Below are 17839 nucleotides of genomic sequence, written 5' to 3'. Positions count from 1 at the left end.
CGGACGTTGGAGAAATGATCTAAATAGCATTAATACACCCTAACCCACAGCCGTCTAATGCTGCGACGTTTATGTCTCAACCGCGTCATGGTGAAGTTGTTCGTACGGCCCTGTGTTCATGGCGCGTTGATACAGGTGCGACTAAATCGCGACTTCGAACTCTGGGCGCGTCCGGTAATGGAATAGTAACAGCCTGATTCCAGCTCTATCCATAACCGTCCAGCAGTTTTAATGTATTCTGCAACCTCGGGTATAAATCATGTCAGTAAATTAGCTGCTCGGCGGCGGAACCTCTCACCGCCAGCATCCAGCAGAACGAATGCTACAGCCAAACCGCGGAAAGACCTTACTGAGGAGCAGCGGCACGAGATCGAAGAAGCGGTACGTCACATATAATGTATGTCCGTCGATTTCTAACCTGATTATGCTTGTAGTTTCGGCTATTTGATATGGACGGAGATGGCAAAATAGATTATCATGAATTGAAGGTATGGCAAATCACAATCTAAACCAAGAGCTCCATGGTGCTGACTCTCTATTATAGGTCGCGATGCGAGCGCTGGGATTTGAGTCAAAGAAATCAGAAGTTCTGGATATATTGCGTGAGAATGAGCGCAGTGACCCTGGATTTATGTCGTACGACGCCTTTCTACGAGTCAGTATGTGATGTTACTGCATTGAAGACGTAACGGAATCCACGAGGACTAAATAGGTATTTTACAGTGTCAGAGAAGATTGTTGCACGAGATCCCATTGAGGAAATAAAGAGGGCGTTTGCTCTTTTTGACGAAGACCAGACCGGAAAAATAAGGTACGTATACCATCGAGATGTAATGTCGACGTGGTTACTGACAGCTTATAGTCTACGAGATTTGCGAAAAATTGCCAAAGAACTGAACGAAAACCTCGAAGAAGATGAACTAGAAGCTATGATTAATGAATTCGATTTAGATGGTGATGGAGAGATCAATCTAGATGAGTTCATTGCTATCTGTAGCGATCACTAAGGACTATTTCATTCATTCAGCTTGGGACGACTAAGAGATCATATGTATTCTGTGCTTTGTATCTGGTTGTTTGTCTTCTACATGTGTAACTCTGTACTATTATTAATCTCTTGTGTGTAGTTTATGTCCATGTTTACCACATCCTTTCGCTTTCCCACCAGTAGACAAGTGGTAGGTTATTACACAAGGCAAATATATCTAAGTATACGAAAGGGGAAGTAAGAAATAAGTAGGTGGATGTGTCAATATTTCAACCACTTTTCATTATTAACCCCTGATCTATATGCAAAATATGAAACACCTTCCATAGTGAAATGATCCGACAGTGAATACTGGCAGTGTCTTCAATTACTCGATGATCTATCAATTACATCCCTAAAAATGAAAAGCTCACAGAAACCGAGTCATCTACAACATAAAACTCCAATTTTCAACAACCTAATCTAATGCGCCATTCTCTCTCAACTTTAGGCGGAAGGCTCTTCCAATACCGCCTTGAATGAGAAAGGCATAAAAGGAATACCATCACCAATGAAATGCTTGGACATGGCCTCGACCCAATGGAGACGAAGAGAGTGAAGCATAGCAGAAGTACCCTCCATGACGACCAAGACAGCAATGGTAAGAAGGAACCAGGCTCCAAAGAGAACGAATGCCATGATCACGCCAAGACCGCCTTCCATCGAGAATGCACGCTCGAAGGTCATAGTCCACAAGACAGAAGACAACTGAGCATGAGCAAGAGACAACGCCCAGAGACGAAGATACGAAGCAGTGTGCGACACGCAGTTAAGGCAGAACTCAATGGTGTGGATAACCTGATGGATCATGACATCACCAAACTCGAACTCGTGCTCTTCGTGCATTTCCTCCATAACAACAGCAGTACCGTTCTCAGCCTCCTCATCGAAAGAAAGGCGAGTCACTTCCTGCTGGGACAAATTCTCGTAGCCCTGCTTCTTAATTTTGTTGTTTTCCCATCGGAGATATAGAGGCTTCAAGAGCAACAACCACGGAACGCACGCGACTGCAAGAAGAACAAGCGCGACCTGAACAGTAGGCTGTCCTTCGTACAGAAGATCCTGAACATTACCAGGAGACAAGAACATGTCAATGAGAGTGTTCAACAATCCTGGAGGAGCCATACCGATGCCATACCAGTCAACCGCCCACTTGAAAACGATGATGAATGACAAGTAGCCGAAAATGGAGACCAAAAACAAGAATCCAGGAAGGAAGTTTCCGAAGATATCGATCTTGGAGTTGTAGAATCGGTAATTGACTAACGAAAAGAACAAGGAATAGAGCATGTGGCAGAATCCCATGACAATAGACAACTTCATCTTATACGAGTTGTTGAAGATGAGATTGTTGTCAGCGCCATGCCAGGTAGGATCGACACCGAAAGGATAGACACCTGTCTGGTTGGCCATAATAAGATCACCCTCGTTCCAAGTGTACGGCCACTCCCAACCAGGCTTGAAGATAGACATAGACTTGGAGAAAATGTCGTTGTACATCACACCAGTGTACATGGAGAAGGCACCCATAAGAAGAATGATGTAACGACCTGTGAACGCCATGTCGAAAATTTCATCACGCTGAGCTTTCAACAAGCGTTTCTCATAGATGACCATGACGAGACCGGCCAGGAACATAATGGCACCGTGGCCAAGGTCACCGAACATAATCGCGAACATGAACGGGAAAGTAATGATGGCGGGAAGGCCGGGGTTAACTTCACGGTACTGCGAGATACCATAGGCATCAATAATATTTTGGAAGGACTCCGTGAAAATGTTCGTTTTATAGTACGTCGGCGGAGTCTTGGTAGTGTGAAGCTCGTTCAAGATGGAAGGAACCTGAAGACCGGCACGCTCGGTGACATCGCCTAAGGTAGCCTTAATGAACGGAAGGTCATCAGTTGCACACCAACCCTCCGCAATCAACGACTTGCGACTCTGATCATAGTTGAACAAGTTGAGAGCGGCGTAGATTGCCTTCTCCTTCTTGACGACTACCATCCAGGACGCAATCTGCTCCGCAATAGCCTGCAACTCAGTGTAGAGAGTGGACTGAGTCGTAGTAAGAACCTCTTCAACATCACTGATGCTGTTGTTGACCTCTCGAATCTGGTCACGGCGAATACCGGAATCCTCGTCAACGGAATAGAGGTCAGCGTCGAGAGACTCGGCAATCTTGTGGATCTTGCTGAGAATGCCCGCACCGTGAGCAAAGACAACGAAGACATTCTTCTCAATTGCCTCGTCAGTCTTAGGGTCCTTGATAGTCTCAGCAATTTCGGCACTGTTCAAGAACAGATTACCGCGGAGTGAACGCCACAGGATACGCTCAAAGGTTCCCATCTTCTCACGGGGAATAACACCAGCAACAAAGCCAATGTTCATAACGGAGAAAGTCGTGCCGTTAGACATGTCGCCCTGTTCGACATCGTTGTTGAGAAGAGGCGCATTATCATTGTCGACCGAAGCCCGAAGCTCTTCAGGAACGTTATGTGCCTACAAACATTAACTCCGCATTCAGAGCGAAAATTCAAGTGTCTTACCTTATCGAAGAAAGCACCAGCCTCAACCAAAACGTGACGGAGCTCAACAAGCTCAACCTGCTTCTTCAAAAGGCGCTCGTTGGACTCAATCAGCTGATTAACACGTTCCTCCAAGTCCTCGCTGCGAATTGCAAGCTGGTCAATCTCGTTGGAGTGAGGCGCAGCAGTGACATCTGCGTATCCAGGAACAGAATTGACCTTAATGCCAGCCTTCTCAATCTGGGAGCTAAAGAATCGAAGCTGTCTCTCGACGTTGTCAAGACGACGAATCTCTTTAACGAAAGTACGCTGGAACGAGTTGACGTCCGCATTTAACTAGAGCCAGTCAGTATCGCATTCGTCATCTAAGCACGAATTCAACGAATCCGTCGCAATAAAAAGTAGGCATACATCTCGGAACTGAACAGAACCGAGTTCTCCAAGAGCAGCAACAACCTCACGACCAACTTCAGTCGCAATGTAGAGCTGCACCAAGGACATCTCCGCAGAGCCTAAGACTGTGTTAGTAACAGTTCCAAGTCATGAAGATATTATTGAATAAATAAAACGTACGGAAAAAAGCCTCCTTTCCCATTTTTTCGATTCCTATTGAAAAAAAAAAATGGAAACTATTGAAGTGAAGGCGAGGTGAAGTGCAGCGAAAAATATGGGAAGGAGAACTACGCAGCGAGATTACCGTGGCGGCCATGGGGCGCGACTTGCATTCACGCCATTGGTCCAGGCTTAGCAGATAAGCGACCTGACGACGGCTGCGCCGACATGAACATCCTGTCACGAACTACCCTTGCCCCTTCTCTTAGCTGGAAACTCTAATTTCACTGCTGGCCCCTTGGGTCCCAAACCATCAAATGAATTGCCTCAACAGTTTTGCATCAAACACCAAACAGTCCGGATTATATGCCGTAACACAGTTTATTATCAGGCAATCTGTGCCATGATGTACCCTGGGTTATAGCTTACCTCTAATTTCTAGACAGCATATTGTATTGCTATATTTATTTTATTGTATAAGTCGCTGTTATCTTTGCAAAGAACTACTCTGATATTTATATTGCATACAGAGGTTCTTGATAGGCCCTTAGTGTCCGCTCCTTCTCCTTCGAAGCACGCTTTTCTGAAGGCGAGCGCGTATCATACTAACTCTGTTTGTTTACACATCTGTTGCCCTAACGACTTCGCGTGGCCAGGGCTTGTGAGAACCGCTCAACGCGCACCTCATCGGAGGTGACATTATTATACTCGAATAGCAATCCACAACACGCACCAGCAACAATGTCGGCTGGATCAAGGGATGCTACTGATTTACTTCATGGGAAGCTGAACGACATTGAGAATCACTCGTTCGTGGATCGCGAAGAATCGTTTGTTGTTTCTGACGGCACTGGAACGAAGAGAACAACCACTACGCAACCAAATGCAATAGCTGCAAAAGAGAGACTACAGCGTACTCCCGCTAACCGCCATATATTTAAGGACCTGACCAATCAAAGGAGCTCCACAAACCGTCGCGAATTCACCCCACTCCTTCAGAGTGCAATGAGAAATAGCTCGCTAAAACAGCTCACGTCGTCTGATATGCCTCAAGAGCCCGACATCAACGCCAAGTCGCCAGGGCTTCCTCCAAATGGAGATGACGTTGGTGATTTCTCAACAAGTATGGAAGAAGTAACGCGTTCAAGTATTCGACAACCTGTTCAGCTCGAGAGTGAAAACTCCACTCCAATCCCGCGACGAGGCGCGTCCGGTGCAGACAATATGCTTACACTCCGCGAGCAGGAAAAAGTTCGTCGTTGGTACTAATACGTGGATTCTGAATCTCACATTGTAGTAGGCAATCAATGAGATGCAGAAGGAGAACTTCTCTCTCAAGCTACGAATATTTTTCCTCACTCAGCATATGAAGTCCACGACACCGGAAGCACTGAGTGGGACCCTACAGGAGGTGTGTACTGTGTACCGCGTCTAGCGTTTGGTCGTTGTCCTTTCATCTAACAGGCTTAGAACGTCGAAATGAAGGCAGAACAAGTCGCCATGAAGACGGAGTTAACAAAGTTGAAGAAACAACTCACGGAATCCGAATCAAAAGTCGCACAACTCACAGCCAATATTGCCGCTGACCTATCGACTCAGGATGATCTGACTGATGATGAGAGAGCTAGATTAGAACAACTTGTGGCAGATAATAAGAAGACCAATGATGAGCTATTTGATGCTCGGGCGGCAATTCAAAAGTTACAGCAAGAAATGGAGGAATACCGGACTCAGTTAGAAGAATCCGACGGAGAGCATACAGAGGTGGAGGATTTGAAAGCAACAATTGCTCAACTCGAAGATGAAATAGATCGATTAAAAGACGAGAATCAGTCACTCAGTGATGAGCTTAACGCCAAAGTTCAGCAGATGGTAAGTCCAATTGAATTATCCCATCTGGTTTAGTCTAACGTTAATCATAGGAGGTAATGAATTACATGAACAGCTTATGTCTCATTTACTAACGAGACGGCTTATATAGCGAACGTCCCAGGACTTGAAGGATGCCGAATTGCAGATACAAGGACTCCAGGAGACTGTAGACGAGCTACAGTCCGAAGACGACAGTAAAAAGGTGATTGAGGCTGGTCAGTTCCTTCATAACGTTTTCTAACGAGACGACAGGACCATGTTGGTCTGACACTAGAACGGCTAAACCATAAGAACGTCGTGGAAGAGATGCAGCAGCGGATAACAGATCTTGCAATCGAGCTACAGAAAGCACAAGCAGATGCCGCCGTGTCAAAAACCAAGGCCGACAAAGCTGTTAATCAACTTCAAGAACTCTTAAATGGAGCATTGGATAATCCACTAGAGTCGTCTCATACAGACAAGCTTGAAGTCGAGTTGATGTCGTTACACGCAAAGAATGATCGCCTCGAAGAAGAGCTAAAGCAAGTGAGGGACCAGCGAGAATTGGTAGTTATCCAAATGACTGATATTTTTATTCAGAGTACTAAATGTAATACTATAGGAAACGCGGCATAAAGCGGAGCTTGACAACGCCCATAAACAAATAGAGAGCTTGAAATTGACAATTGATCAGGCTAAGCGGGCCTATCAGCTTCACCTCGATGAGCCAAGGTTGCACGAGCTCAAACAGTCGGTTCTGGAATCACAGACTAAAGTCGAATTACTGGAAAGGACAGTTGGTGACAAAAACGCCGAGATTGCCGACCTGACACTTAAACTCAAAGAATCAGAAGGCATGAGCAGAGTAACGGTTGACAACATGCTGAAGACGTATCAGATGCAAATCGATGACGAGGCAGAGCTTAAAGAAGATGCGCAGCGAAAATCTGATACACTTTCGAAAAAGAATATCGAGCTTAACAAGAAGATTCAAGGCTTCCAAAAGGTGGTCCGAGAAAGGGATACTGAACTTTCAAAGCTGCAAGCGCAATTGGAGTCGGGCTCTGCCAAGTCCTTCAAGAATGATCGCGATCAGATCAAAGCTCAGCTGAAGGCTTCGCAAATGGAACTTGAAGCATTTAAGGAGCAGGCCACGATTCAGGAAAAGAATCTGCATTCTGCTATTAAAAACCTCGAGTATGAACGCGATGACGTTTTGAATATGTATCACGCAGCCAAAAAGGAGCTAGAGGCCAACCAAGCCAGCTTTAAAGAGAAACTGGAGACGCTTTTGACCCAGAGCACAAAGAAGGACAGGGACTTGCAAGCCTTTGCTCGCTCACAGAATCAGGTCCACATTTTAGAACGTGAAATTTCTAAACTTACAAAGCAGCATAAGGGCGAGTTGAAGGGTCTAGCCATGCAAATACAGTATCTACGAGCTAAGGGAGATCGAGACAGGGGCTTCAGAGCTGATTCGGCATTCATGAAGAATTTTTTTCTGTTGCAGATTAGCAGTTTTGAGTCATGGTACGTATCATCTCTCGCCAGTTTTGCTGATTTGTTGATCGTGATGCTAACGCATTACCTTGCTAGTAACAAGGCAAATTTGTACATGTTGGAGCAAATGGGCATATATCCAGAGAAGAAGTATCACGACAAGCGACCGACACTAAAAGCGGTTGCGCATATGGTGATAGCGGCAATAAGAGTGCGAAATTTGAAGAACGAATGGATGGCTCAGCAGAGGACGAAGGAAATGCTGGCGAAGTCTCTGCAGAATCTGAAGTGTGCGAGAAATATGAACGGATTTAGATGGTGACGTCGTGGAACTCCGACTAAGTTAAACAAAATTGCGGTGTTGATTTTTGGAATGGCACGCCGGGTGTGAGTGACGTTTCTTTCGTCTTAACTTGTACTTGTATGTCCATTAATGTCCTTGTATTATATTAATCCTAATCTATGCACTGGTGTCTTCTGTACAAGTTTTGCATTCACTCATTCTCGATTTGGTTCGCTTTAGATTCAAAAATCTGTTGAAGATTGAAGCGCTTTAGCGTCTCAAAATCCCTCACCACGCTTATGCCGACGATATTCTGCAGGTTTAATTAGTGAATCAGAGCACTTCGAATCTTCAAACTCTGTCCTTCCTACCTTAAAGCACTCAACGTGTACTAAGCGGTCATAATCTTTCAAGTCAACCTTGTGAGGTGGGCCAACAGCCGACGCCAGAAGTTGGATAATCTGGTCTCGATTTAATGTCGTGTGATTTCGAATCGTTGTGCGGATCGCAAACTATTCTCGAATTAGTACCAATAATGCCCCAAATATATCTATTACAAACCTTATAGGTGGGCTGATTCTGCGCGTGAAAATGTGGAGCTAGCACTTTTTCTGCCAAGTTCTTCAGATCCTCCTCGGTGGCAGACGCAGTAAGCGACACCGGCGATAGCCTCAGTGTATGCCTTGTCGTTTTCGTTCCTGACCTCAGAGCATTCTCGCAAATCTTGTGTACAAAATCGGGTGGATCAATTGGTTTTTTTGTGCGAAAGAATAGAACACATTCGCAGTCAATGTTCACTGGTGTGAATAATTTGCGCGCTTTTGACTTCTGCAACGATTCCAATTCTTTGTTGATCGACGCCTCGATATCGTCGTTCTCGTTGTCGTCCGAGCTTTCTTCAATTACTTCTTTGCTAAAGTCGTACTGTTTCTCTGCCTCCTGCAGCGTATGTGAGCAGCTGGCCTTCTAGTTTGACATGATTTCCTCTACCTCATTGAATAAGTCGAGTAGCTCCTGCGTGCATTGCTTCTCATAATGCCTGCCACACGTGGCAAATATTCCTGCCACGCCAGGGTGTATAGTAGACGCAGCAGATTTCCAGTACTAGAGTTACATTAGATTAGATACTTCGAACCTCCTGTATCCTGCCTTGTAAAGCTTGCCAATTGCTCACTCTAATTTTCTTCGCCTTGTCTGTACTCTGTCTTGCACCGTGGTTATTCTTCCGCTTTTGGCCACTCTTCTCGCCCATTTCAATTGATCAACACGTTCTACAGAGCGATGTACCTAATAAACAGGCTTGGGTCCACTGGACAAATGTAAATTATGCGTTCTAGTGTACCGGGAATAATTGTTTCGGAAAATCTCATGGGGTCTGGGGCGGATGTCAGAAGCCTTGGACTAGGCTTGAACTCTAATTTTCATGTGGAGACGCAAAAATCATTCACATCCGACCAGGCGTCGACACAATCCAATACGTCTTCGAAACTGACCACGCAACCATGGTTCTATTCACGTTTCTACGGCCAAGGCTATCTGCAGGATTATCCTTCATTGCGTCGTTTACGCCTTCAGCCACTTCGTTACTGCAGAGAAGTACAGCACAAGTCGGATCCTTGCGGAACAAGTCCGCCTCGAGCAAGAAATACAAGATGAAGACGCATAAGGGTGCCGCAGCCCGATGGCATAAGACGAAATCCGGACAATTTAAGCATGTACGTAAATTTACGGATACGATTATTTGTTGATTATCTTGTAAATCTTGTCTAACCGAATGATCACAGGCCGCAATTGGGGTGAACCATGGTAACAGCAATTGGAGCGGCCGTATCTTAGCACGCGCCACCAGGGGAGGATATGGTTTGGGTAGAGGAGAAGGAAATCACATTGGTCGGATCAAAAAGTTGATGCCTTACGCTTAAGTCGCGGATAATGTGAGAGTCTTCTTAGAATGTAAGAGACGGAGATCGTCGAGCACTTAGTTTTTGCATAGTCTGCTTAGCTCATTTGTTAATCGATCGGATAAGTAGGGAGGATTAAGGCCATTGTATAATAGATGTTTTCTGCTATCTCAAAATGTAGTTGGCGAAGAGGAAGTGAAGAGTTAATGCATTTTTGTTCAGTTGAAGGGTCCTAGCATATTAAGATATCCGAGCTGCCGTCAATTATGGACCTTCGTGACTCGTCACAGGCACAGACTCGATATTGTGAGCGTATCAAGTGTCAGATGTCAATAGTGAAGCAGATCACGTAGCGTGTATGCGCTGTAGAGCATGTGAAAGGTACTATGTTACTTCTATTTGTCATTTAGGGTAGCAGCCTTATCGCATAGTATTATATGCGGTGATGAGTACTTTACAGAGTCGGATTACCGACCAATCGGTGCGCTTTACTTAGTAATCTAGTGGTCACTGTTTGCATACTTCTGTAACCAATATCTATGTCTATCAAACCTAATCATACAAATATAATCAATGCATACGGAAAACAGCATAATCTAAAACAACCACTCCCGCTGCATCAACCGTTTAGCCCAGCAGTCGCATAGTCAATTCAACACTGGCAAAAGTGCCAGCACTGCACGGCGTAGCACGCAACAGCGTAGGAACTAAACCTTTCCAAAACCCGGAAATACCGCTTGTGCGCCATGTCTTTCTGGCAGCATCAATGGCTCCCTTGTACAGTCTTTCTTTGCCGAATTTGTCGCTCTGAACTTGACTCTTCACAACATCCAAAGGATACGAGCCAAGCCATAAAACCTCGCCGGCAAGAGCACCGCAGCCAGCCACCTTCCAGGCTGGGATTTCGTCGCGCTTGACTTTCCCATATTTCTGAAGTTCCCGCATCAAGAATTCAAATGTCAAAAACCAGAGACCATAGGCCTGTGCCTCCCGAAGAAGAGTGACGCCCTGACCGCGAAATATACCTTTCAATCCCTCAGTCGCGTAGATCTTCTTGACAGCGTCAATTGGACCAGAGTATAGTCGGTTATCATGCCTTTGCGTTTGTAATAAAATGCGCAACTGCTCGACTGGTCCCGCCACAGGACTATTCGCTATTCCAGCAACTGCTCCAGCAAGATAGTACTGCGGAAGAGTGAGTTGAATGGATTCATTCTTTCTCAAAATATATCTCCTGGCTTCATGAAACGCATAGAACTGAATAGATACACAAACACCAACACCAACTAGAGGCGACGCAGTGCCTTTGTAAAATGCGAGGGGACCTTCAGCTGCCAACGTTTGTCGGAATGCCACGAGTGGAGTGCTGAACTGGCCGGTTTGAAGTCGGACCTTGACTAAATCGAAAGGCTGGCCTGCAAATCATTAGAAAGTAGCCCAAGTTTGAGTACAATAAAGTACATACCGATGAGAACTTGAACCGCACCACCAACGAATCCTGCCGCCTTTCATAGTCGCACGTGAGTAAATTTCCCCGACTCGAACATTAAATCGGTAAATACTCACGGTGTCCTTCGCTTTGCGAGAGAAAGAAGTATCAACTGAATCGGCCATTACTTGTACTAGTTAGCCAAAATGGTCGAGCACAGAATTAACATTGGCAGATGCATGTAGCGTTTTGCGATGACTGCCCCATCATGAAAGCTTTCAAAATTTCGGTTCATCCGCCGGCGATTGCGCCATCGCGCCATTGAACCCCGTGCATTAATTTGCACGGCTGGTGATATAATCTCCCGCACTCATTTTGGTTTGGCTCACCAGCAAAATAATCGTGATATATCACCTTTCTTGCAAACATGGGATATCTATTTCCGTATTTAATAACACGCTCGTGCGAACTATTTCGGAATATTTCCAAATAAATTACGACCCGAGAGGTAACTTAAAGTTCATAAAAGTTTAGAAGACCAGCTGGTACCGAACAAACTTCTAACTCCTGGGTAACTGCACAAACGCTGAAGATTTAAATCCCTATCCGTCCAAAGGACTGGCTACGACTTTATTACTTTCCAGCTGTTATTGGGATCCGGTCAGCAATTCACATCTGCACTGCGCATCGGTATCGCAGCGACTCGACTGGCTTTGGATCCGCTATTGCAAGCTTTGGTACTAAGTCAGAATATAAAGTAGCAATGGCATCCAAAGCACAGTGCGCGTTCTGCTTCGACGTTCTTGTCGCTCATTTCGAGGGTCGTTCATCTCTATCGCTTGTCTCGTTCGAGAGGGCTGAATCTGCGGCGATCTCTGAACTGGTAAACTCGTCATCATCTTCTGTGTCTTCAGTTGACACAGCAAGCTTTACCAAGGTTGCTGCGGCAAATCACAAAACCCACGGTAGCTATCCCTTGTTTGTGACGTGGAATGTCGTGGTGCGTGGACAGCCGAGATTGCGGGGATGTATTGGCACTTTTGAAGCGCAGCCTTTGGAGAGGGGCCTGAGGACTTATGCGCAGACTGCGTATGTATATCTCGTTTGTTTTTAGTGGAACGTCGTGTGTTAATAATAGATATCAGGGCATTTGATGATACACGCTTTAATCCGATCTTGGCAAAAGAGCTCTCGTCGTTAGAGTGTGGGTACGTTCGATCTCAAAGCACCGCCATCTAAATTTACGAAGACACTTACATGAAAACTAGAGTCTCCCTGTTAATGGACTTCGAAGAAGCCAGTGGGCCATTGGATTGGGAATGGGGTGTCCATGGTATAAGAATCTCGTTTCATGTTAGCGCACGGCGATACTCCGCAACTTACCTTCCTGATGTGCCGCCTGAGCACTTCGACTCCAAGGAGCAGACGTTGGAAAGTCTTGTGCACAAAGCAGGCTATAGTGGAGCATCGTGGCGCACATTGTCGATCAAACTCGTCCGATATAAGGGCTCGACAACTTCGCTGTCTTACGCTGAGTACGTAGCAATGAAAGCGATAATCTGAAGATCGGCATTGCATATTAGATGGTTAAGCATTGCATGGTGGACGATTGGGATTCAGTGTCTTTGCTTATAGGTGCTCGGGTGTTTCCGGAGTTACTGGTTAGCGGTTTCTAATCATGGGAGAATGCCAACGTTACTTTGCTTTATTGCAGTATGCATTAACCTTAGAATATTATCTGTTAGTGTGGAAGTCCAACGGCAGTTAGGGTAGGTACGGCTATCCCCTGACTGGGTGCAAGCTACCGCGACATGTACTCTGTAGTTCAAAGCAATTAGCAATTAGGACCAATTTCCGATGCGATTGCATCAAGAATTCGGAGTACCAAGGCGAAGTTGCATAAACAATGCGTACTTATCAAACGCACATATATCAGACGCGTAGTCGAGCGCCATTATCCGATATCAAATTATTAATTTGGACCTTTCAATTTGTACAGTCCGCTGTTGCCTCGAGATGCAGCTTTGCACTATGATATCAGATAAGATAAGATAAGATAGAAGATTTGAACCGTGACTGCACCTGTTAGCGCACAAAGGCTTAGTAGTCGGAATAATTCGCATTTTGTTCTATACAAGTCCTAATCATACGTAACCCGCCGACTCTACCCATTAAATATCGGGATAGGACGGACTGCTGCAATTAGTTATGTGCTGACTGATCCACCCTCTTTTCTTATTTTGACCTTGAAGTAACACGCTAGAAAAGCACTAAGTTTAAAATCGTGTGGCGAATGTGCCACCAAGGTCACACATGCAGCGGTGTTTCTGCCATCGACAGGATCATGTGACATGAGGCATATACATCGTCCTGGAATGCGCTTACGCAACGATTACATTACAAGGTCTCTGATTGGCAGAACTTCAGGGATGGGGCTTCACACTAGCCAATGACGCTGGACGAGTTCTCGCACAAGACTAAGTTGCGCCACACATATCATGTTGCTCCACAGGTTGAATGCTCCTGAACACCTTAGTTTCTTTTCCATTTATCGTCCTACTTGAAGACTTTAACGAATCATATCCATACTCTACAATTAACAATGGCTTCGCTACGGTACTCATCGAGTTCACTCTGCACAAGGGCAACCCCGCTGATCCGACTCTCGTTCCGGCGATACCTTCAAACCCACCCGCAGTCCAGTGTCGCCGTGCCTCATTTTGATCCCTCAGGCCTCACCAAGGTCAGCAAGAACAAGACTATTGTTAGCAACGCTGTTACCGATTCGAATGAGAGCCATGGTTTGTTATGGCGCAGGCATGGTCTTGGGGGGTTAAACACAGAGGTGCCAGAATCAGACTTCCTAGCATCCATTTTTGATTCCGAAAACCCGCCATCCAAGGCCGATCTTGAGAAGGCTCTAAGCGAAGCAAAGAAGAATTCCGCGTCGGCTGATCCTGCCGCGCAAAGTGGCACCGTATCGCCTACTGCTGCCACTGCAAAAGAACCCGGTCCGAAGCCGGTCGATGTTAGTCCTACGGCGAATTCCGCCACGAAAGTACCGACCGAGAAGACTTACCGCAAGTTTAAGCCACTCAAGGCTGCGATGACTCTTACTCCAGCTGCTGTTTCTCATATCAAGCAGCTTCTTGATATGCCTGAGCCTAAGTTAATAAGAGTGGGAGTTCGCAACAGAGGGTGCTCGGGTCTGCAATATCACCTAGAGTACGTGGATAAGCCGGGGAAGTTTGACGAAGAGGTCGTCCAGAATGGTGTCAAGGTCCTTATTGACTCAAAGGCTCTTTTCAGCATAATCGGAAGCGAGATGGACTGGGTTGATGATAAGCTTAGTACGAGATTTGTGTTTCACAATCCTAACATCAAGGGTGAATGCGGATGCGGCGAATCGTTCATGGTTTAGAATAATTATCATGCACGAATTGCTTTGTTTCACAATATTGTGCCGGCGCGTTTATAAACTGGGTTGACTTCATGCTTGATAGATTATTGCGCTTGGAATGGGTTTCGAGGTTGCATAGTTTGGGTTTATATTAGCTTGTATATCGCTACAAGCTCACGGAGTTCTCGGTTATATTTTTATGTTAATTTTATGTACAATCCTCTTTCAATCAGTTGTTTCACATATTATTAGTTATAATGCCTCGAATGTGCTATAATTAAGCAGTCGACGCCATTGACAGACCCGTACGTGATTACCGTACACTAATAATCTGAATATAATCTATTGGGTTGACAATACATGATCGATGCAAACTTTTATCGCTCATCCTATGCGCACACCGCTTACTTGCCCTTCACAACTTCATCGAATATATTCCCCCAGAACTGAGACTTCGCAGCAATGACCGGTGAAGACAAAGAAAACAGTTCCTCCGCCAACGCTGTCCTCCTGCGAGCAACATCCTCGCCCTCTTTCGCATCTTCCTCGTTAATACTCAGATCAGCTGTCACATTTTGCTCCGTATCCGTTTCGGTCTCTTGCGTACGCGACTCTCCCACGCCATCAACGCGAGTAACGCCAGGGTCATTAGCGGCAATAATCTTCAATAACTCATCAACATTCTCTTTAACTGCCTCGCTAATGTTTTTGCCAATGATACCCATTACGCCTGGCACGTTGATCGGTTTCGACTTCAATAGCCCGAAAATGGCACGGTTCGGCAGCACGTAACTCAAACTATCGTCGTAAGTTCTTGCCATTTTGTCACGCCACTGCGTGATTGCTTTTAGCATTGGCATGATTTCCTCTGTCACTGCCCATTTCTCGGACAACGATTTCCACCCGCTTGGGTCACTGCCATATTCGTGATCGTATGGCACGCGCACGTATCTCTGCTTACATTCCTTACGCGAGTTAGCTAACACTGATTCCAACTTGTCGGCGCCAGAAGCCAGTAGTTTATTTCGTAGCTGATCGTAAATATTCAGCAGAAAATGTGTATCAGAGCGAGCGTAATTCAGCATTTCCTGCGGTAAAGGTCTAATGCGCCAATCAGCCAACTGATACTCCTTTGACGCCTTGAACGAGCAGAATATATCCAATAGATATCCAAGACTTTTGCCTTCTAGATTCAGCACCTTAGCGGCATGATACGTATCAAATAACGCGACCACGTATAGTCCAAAGTCGCGCTGCAGCCAAATAATATCGGAATTCGCACCATGGAAAACCTTGATAATTTTTGGGTTCGTAAGCACATCGTTTAGCACTTGCAATTCACTCCGAAGAACAAGCGTGTCAACTAAGTAATCTTGCGAACGGGTGCTGATTTGCAAAAGACAAACGAAACCGATGTATGACCGATTATCATGGTGCTCCAAATCGACTGCTATCTCAGTTTCATTCTTGAGCTGCTTTAGCATTGTGCGAAGCTTTTCAGGTGTATCAACCCAGATAGCAGACGTGTCCTCGAACGGCATCGGATCCACTGGCCTGCATGGCTTCTTCATCGATTTAGGGAATTTAGCATGTTCAATCTCGTATTGGTAGGGATTACGATAGCTAATAAACTACATTAGAATCCCCACAGGGTCGCGATGAGTATAATATACATACTAGGGCTGACCGTCATTCTTGGGATACTCCATCTGCAAGGACTCTTCCAATGACTTCATCGCATTCGGTTTCTCCGTCAGCAGCGGTCTAAACGGTGAAGTATCGTAATTGTCTGGCTTTCTCTCAAATTTCAGTTGTGGACGGACAACGTTCGCATTAGCTATACTGGAATCCAGCCTGCCTCGTTTCCGCTTTAATGACTGCGATTGTGGCTGCGAGATATGTGTCAGGTCTAGTCCGTGGCCATGCAATAGAAAGATATTCCATGGAATAAATACGTACCATGCTTGGCGCAACAGCGACAACGCTTGTCTTTTCACTCTTCTGATTCGTGAACATATCCAAGTACGTGTCCTATATCATTTTGAGTCAGCGCACTGCCACAGAGCATTACCTTCGATCCAAAACGTCCATACCGTCTTCTCAAACAATGTATCATTCACATCTCCAATCTTATTCCACTTCTCCACTAGCTCATCCACATTCTTAAGCGTGCCTTTGCCACCTGCAGCTCTGAGCAATGAATTCGTTATGGCCAGCAGCCGATTCGAACATCTTTCGATGGCGCCCGTAACATCCGGCGAGGCAGTTCTGTAATATGTGAGATCCTGAGATGCTAATCTCGAAGCCGCCTGTGTCATTTTGAGAACTGCAGCAAAGACACTGGCATTGTAAGCCTCGATATCTGGATCGCTTGCTGTGCGGGATGTTGATGATGTCGACGCCATATTAATCCGCTGGCTTGCAGGCGTCGACTCCGTATACCTTGTGCAGTGCGTTGTAATTCACCTCCTATGTTGGTATTGCCCAAACTGTACTGCTCAGTACTATGCAAGGCTAGAATGGCAATGAATGGGAACGTAAAGAGTTTGTAGACCCGGAGCCCAATCCTGAAAATTTCAGCCGACGATTGCTCCCAACGCTCCACTAAGCTAACGAAGCTCCCAGAACGGACACTGGCTCTCGCCATCACCGAACTAAACTGACCAACTAAATCTTAGCCGAGGGACTATAGTTCATGGGAAACCTAATGTCCGCAAGTTTCGCACCCGAGTGTAATAAGGCTAAAGCGAAGTATGACGAGTGCTTTAACGAGTGGTATAGCGAGAGTAAGAAATTTTCCATTCTCAGTTGGACTGCAATGCTTCATGCTTTTTTCTCGGTCATATACTGACAAGAACTTAGAATTTTTGAAGGGAAAAGGGGTAAGTTTCGGTGGAAGTATAGCGCGGTTGCTTTCTTAATCTTACATTGCGTAGGTGTATAATGAGTGCGAGGAATTATGGGACGAATATAAAGAATGCTTGGGGGTACGCTACTCTAAATAGCAACTTGATCTGGCTAATGGAATTGCTGACATATTCATAGAGAGCTTTGACGACTAGAGGAATTCAGAACATGCTGGACAAGTCTAGAGAAGATGCGCCGTTCGAGGTGGGAGGCCGGACAAAGGAAGAATTAGAAGAATTACAAGAGCAGCAATCCAGCAGGTCAAGCGGTTCGACAAAGTAATGGCCATATATCCTGAAGGATGCCGTTGCCTGCAGTTTAATTCAACCCCCGACAGTCCTCGTTATTCCTGGTGCCAACTGACGCATTATTCGTCACTTGTACATAGTCTACTTCCTCATGGGTATTGTAATATAAGCAGCAAATCTATTTACGCGTCGCCAGTATAATGCCCCAGAGTAGAG

At 45.6% G+C, this 17839-nt stretch overlaps 9 protein-coding genes across 9 annotated transcripts; 5 read left to right on the top strand and 4 right to left on the bottom strand.

The window, feature by feature from the left end:
- The first annotated feature begins 140 nt into the window (after positions 1-140).
- POJ06DRAFT_251815 (cell division control protein 31) lies at positions 141-1247 on the top strand. Its single transcript, XM_056187449.1, has 5 exons — positions 141-381; positions 435-488; positions 545-659; positions 724-811; positions 863-1247. Exons 1-5 carry the CDS (start codon positions 232-234, stop codon positions 1005-1007), a joined length of 552 nt encoding a protein of 183 aa, XP_056045002.1. The 5' UTR covers positions 141-231; the 3' UTR covers positions 1008-1247.
- On the bottom strand, positions 1248-4251 carry POJ06DRAFT_251814 (V-type ATPase, V0 complex, 116kDa subunit family). Its single transcript, XM_056187448.1, has 4 exons — positions 4126-4251; positions 3964-4064; positions 3574-3888; positions 1248-3526 (listed from the first exon to the last, which is right to left on the bottom strand). The coding sequence occupies exons 1-4, from the start codon at positions 4145-4147 to the stop codon at positions 1475-1477; spliced, it is 2490 nt and encodes an 829-aa protein (XP_056045001.1). The 5' UTR covers positions 4148-4251; the 3' UTR covers positions 1248-1474.
- A 386-nt stretch (positions 4252-4637) lies between these two features.
- Positions 4638-7877, top strand: POJ06DRAFT_251812 (uncharacterized protein). Its single transcript, XM_056187447.1, has 7 exons — positions 4638-5355; positions 5405-5515; positions 5575-5977; positions 6084-6178; positions 6229-6522; positions 6578-7485; positions 7552-7877. The coding sequence occupies exons 1-7, from the start codon at positions 4846-4848 to the stop codon at positions 7775-7777; spliced, it is 2547 nt and encodes an 848-aa protein (XP_056045000.1). The 5' UTR covers positions 4638-4845; the 3' UTR covers positions 7778-7877.
- POJ06DRAFT_98580 (uncharacterized protein) lies at positions 7864-9186 on the bottom strand. Its single transcript, XM_056191867.1, has 5 exons — positions 8913-9186; positions 8729-8842; positions 8300-8677; positions 8110-8250; positions 7864-8051 (listed from the first exon to the last, which is right to left on the bottom strand). The coding sequence occupies exons 1-5, from the start codon at positions 8988-8990 to the stop codon at positions 7950-7952; spliced, it is 813 nt and encodes a 270-aa protein (XP_056044999.1). The 5' UTR covers positions 8991-9186; the 3' UTR covers positions 7864-7949.
- Positions 9187-9835: 649 nt separating this feature from the next.
- On the bottom strand, positions 9836-11647 carry POJ06DRAFT_251805 (mitochondrial carrier domain-containing protein). The gene is made up of 3 exons (XM_056187446.1): positions 11206-11647; positions 11105-11144; positions 9836-11054 (listed from the first exon to the last, which is right to left on the bottom strand). Exons 1-3 carry the CDS (start codon positions 11251-11253, stop codon positions 10267-10269), a joined length of 876 nt encoding a protein of 291 aa, XP_056044998.1. The 5' UTR covers positions 11254-11647; the 3' UTR covers positions 9836-10266.
- An 8-nt stretch (positions 11648-11655) lies between these two features.
- Positions 11656-12832, top strand: POJ06DRAFT_98556 (AMMECR1 domain-containing protein). The gene is made up of 3 exons (XM_056191866.1): positions 11656-12157; positions 12214-12276; positions 12337-12832. The coding sequence occupies exons 1-3, from the start codon at positions 11832-11834 to the stop codon at positions 12629-12631; spliced, it is 684 nt and encodes a 227-aa protein (XP_056044997.1). The 5' UTR covers positions 11656-11831; the 3' UTR covers positions 12632-12832.
- Positions 12833-13367: 535 nt separating this feature from the next.
- POJ06DRAFT_98552 (uncharacterized protein) lies at positions 13368-14681 on the top strand. Its single transcript, XM_056191865.1, has one exon. The coding sequence runs from the start codon at positions 13671-13673 to the stop codon at positions 14487-14489; it is 819 nt and encodes a 272-aa protein (XP_056044996.1). The 5' UTR covers positions 13368-13670; the 3' UTR covers positions 14490-14681.
- Positions 14681-17008, bottom strand: POJ06DRAFT_98525 (ribonuclease H-like domain-containing protein). The gene is made up of 4 exons (XM_056191864.1): positions 16562-17008; positions 16428-16499; positions 16146-16357; positions 14681-16091 (listed from the first exon to the last, which is right to left on the bottom strand). The coding sequence occupies exons 1-4, from the start codon at positions 16871-16873 to the stop codon at positions 14873-14875; spliced, it is 1815 nt and encodes a 604-aa protein (XP_056044995.1). The 5' UTR covers positions 16874-17008; the 3' UTR covers positions 14681-14872.
- Positions 17009-17175: 167 nt separating this feature from the next.
- Positions 17176-17657, top strand: POJ06DRAFT_267695 (uncharacterized protein; the record flags this gene model as incomplete). The annotated part of the gene is made up of 4 exons (XM_056189257.1): positions 17176-17254; positions 17331-17350; positions 17405-17455; positions 17514-17657. The coding sequence occupies 4 exons, from the start codon at positions 17176-17178 to the stop codon at positions 17655-17657; spliced, it is 294 nt and encodes a 97-aa protein (XP_056044994.1).
- Positions 17658-17839: the final 182 nt, after the last annotated feature.

The sequence above is a fragment of the Lipomyces tetrasporus genome, assembly GCF_029532465.1.
Source record: "Lipomyces tetrasporus strain NRRL Y-64009 chromosome Unknown POJ06scaffold_4, whole genome shotgun sequence".
In the NCBI taxonomy this organism is placed as follows: Eukaryota; Fungi; Ascomycota; class Lipomycetes; order Lipomycetales; family Lipomycetaceae; genus Lipomyces; species Lipomyces tetrasporus.
Note: the sequence above shows the minus strand (reverse complement) of the source record. Positions and strands in the feature narration are given on the sequence as shown.

What these genes read in the sequence shown, in the direction of transcription:
- POJ06DRAFT_251815 (XM_056187449.1), top strand. Translation starts at nt 232, where the DNA reads ATGTATTCTGCAACCTCGGGTATAAATCATGTCAGTAAATTAGCTGCT. An exon ending in CGACGCCTTTCTACGAGTCA is followed by an intron (nt 660 to 723) that starts GTATGTGATGTT and finishes GGTATTTTACAG; the next exon opens with TGTCAGAGAAGATTGTTGCA. An exon ending in GACCAGACCGGAAAAATAAG is followed by an intron (nt 812 to 862) that starts GTACGTATACCA and finishes GACAGCTTATAG; the next exon opens with TCTACGAGATTTGCGAAAAA.
- POJ06DRAFT_251814 (XM_056187448.1), bottom strand. Translation starts at nt 4,147, where the DNA reads ATGGGAAAGGAGGCTTTTTTCC. An exon ending in GTTCTGTTCAGTTCCGAGAT is followed by an intron (nt 3,889 to 3,963) that starts GTATGCCTACTT and finishes GACTGGCTCTAG; the next exon opens with TTAAATGCGGACGTCAACTC. An exon ending in CTGGTGCTTTCTTCGATAAG is followed by an intron (nt 3,527 to 3,573) that starts GTAAGACACTTG and finishes TAATGTTTGTAG; the next exon opens with GCACATAACGTTCCTGAAGA.
- POJ06DRAFT_251812 (XM_056187447.1), top strand. Translation starts at nt 4,846, where the DNA reads ATGTCGGCTGGATCAAGGGATGCTACTGATTTACTTCATGGGAAGCTG. An exon ending in CGCCAAAGTTCAGCAGATGG is followed by an intron (nt 5,978 to 6,083) that starts TAAGTCCAATTG and finishes GACGGCTTATAT; the next exon opens with AGCGAACGTCCCAGGACTTG. An exon ending in ATTAGCAGTTTTGAGTCATG is followed by an intron (nt 7,486 to 7,551) that starts GTACGTATCATC and finishes TTACCTTGCTAG; the next exon opens with TAACAAGGCAAATTTGTACA.
- POJ06DRAFT_98580 (XM_056191867.1), bottom strand. Translation starts at nt 8,990, where the DNA reads ATGGGCGAGAAGAGTGGCCAAAAGCGGAAGAATAACCACGGTGCAAGA. An exon ending in ACAAGGCGAAGAAAATTAGA is followed by an intron (nt 8,843 to 8,912) that starts GTGAGCAATTGG and finishes ATGTAACTCTAG; the next exon opens with TACTGGAAATCTGCTGCGTC. An exon ending in AGAATCAGCCCACCTATAAG is followed by an intron (nt 8,251 to 8,299) that starts GTTTGTAATAGA and finishes ATTCGAGAATAG; the next exon opens with TTTGCGATCCGCACAACGAT.
- POJ06DRAFT_251805 (XM_056187446.1), bottom strand. Translation starts at nt 11,253, where the DNA reads ATGGCCGATTCAGTTGATACTTCTTTCTCTCGCAAAGCGAAGGACACC. An exon ending in CTCGCAAAGCGAAGGACACC is followed by an intron (nt 11,145 to 11,205) that starts GTGAGTATTTAC and finishes CGACTATGAAAG; the next exon opens with GCGGCAGGATTCGTTGGTGG. An exon ending in TGCGGTTCAAGTTCTCATCG is followed by an intron (nt 11,055 to 11,104) that starts GTATGTACTTTA and finishes AATGATTTGCAG; the next exon opens with GCCAGCCTTTCGATTTAGTC.
- POJ06DRAFT_98556 (XM_056191866.1), top strand. Translation starts at nt 11,832, where the DNA reads ATGGCATCCAAAGCACAGTGCGCGTTCTGCTTCGACGTTCTTGTCGCT. An exon ending in AGGACTTATGCGCAGACTGC is followed by an intron (nt 12,158 to 12,213) that starts GTATGTATATCT and finishes AATAGATATCAG; the next exon opens with GGCATTTGATGATACACGCT. An exon ending in CTCTCGTCGTTAGAGTGTGG is followed by an intron (nt 12,277 to 12,336) that starts GTACGTTCGATC and finishes CATGAAAACTAG; the next exon opens with AGTCTCCCTGTTAATGGACT.
- POJ06DRAFT_98552 (XM_056191865.1), top strand. Translation starts at nt 13,671, where the DNA reads ATGGCTTCGCTACGGTACTCATCGAGTTCACTCTGCACAAGGGCAACC.
- POJ06DRAFT_98525 (XM_056191864.1), bottom strand. Translation starts at nt 16,873, where the DNA reads ATGGCGTCGACATCATCAACATCCCGCACAGCAAGCGATCCAGATATC. An exon ending in TCGCTGTTGCGCCAAGCATG is followed by an intron (nt 16,358 to 16,427) that starts GTACGTATTTAT and finishes CATATCTCGCAG; the next exon opens with CCACAATCGCAGTCATTAAA. An exon ending in AAGAATGACGGTCAGCCCTA is followed by an intron (nt 16,092 to 16,145) that starts GTATGTATATTA and finishes GTAGTTTATTAG; the next exon opens with CTATCGTAATCCCTACCAAT.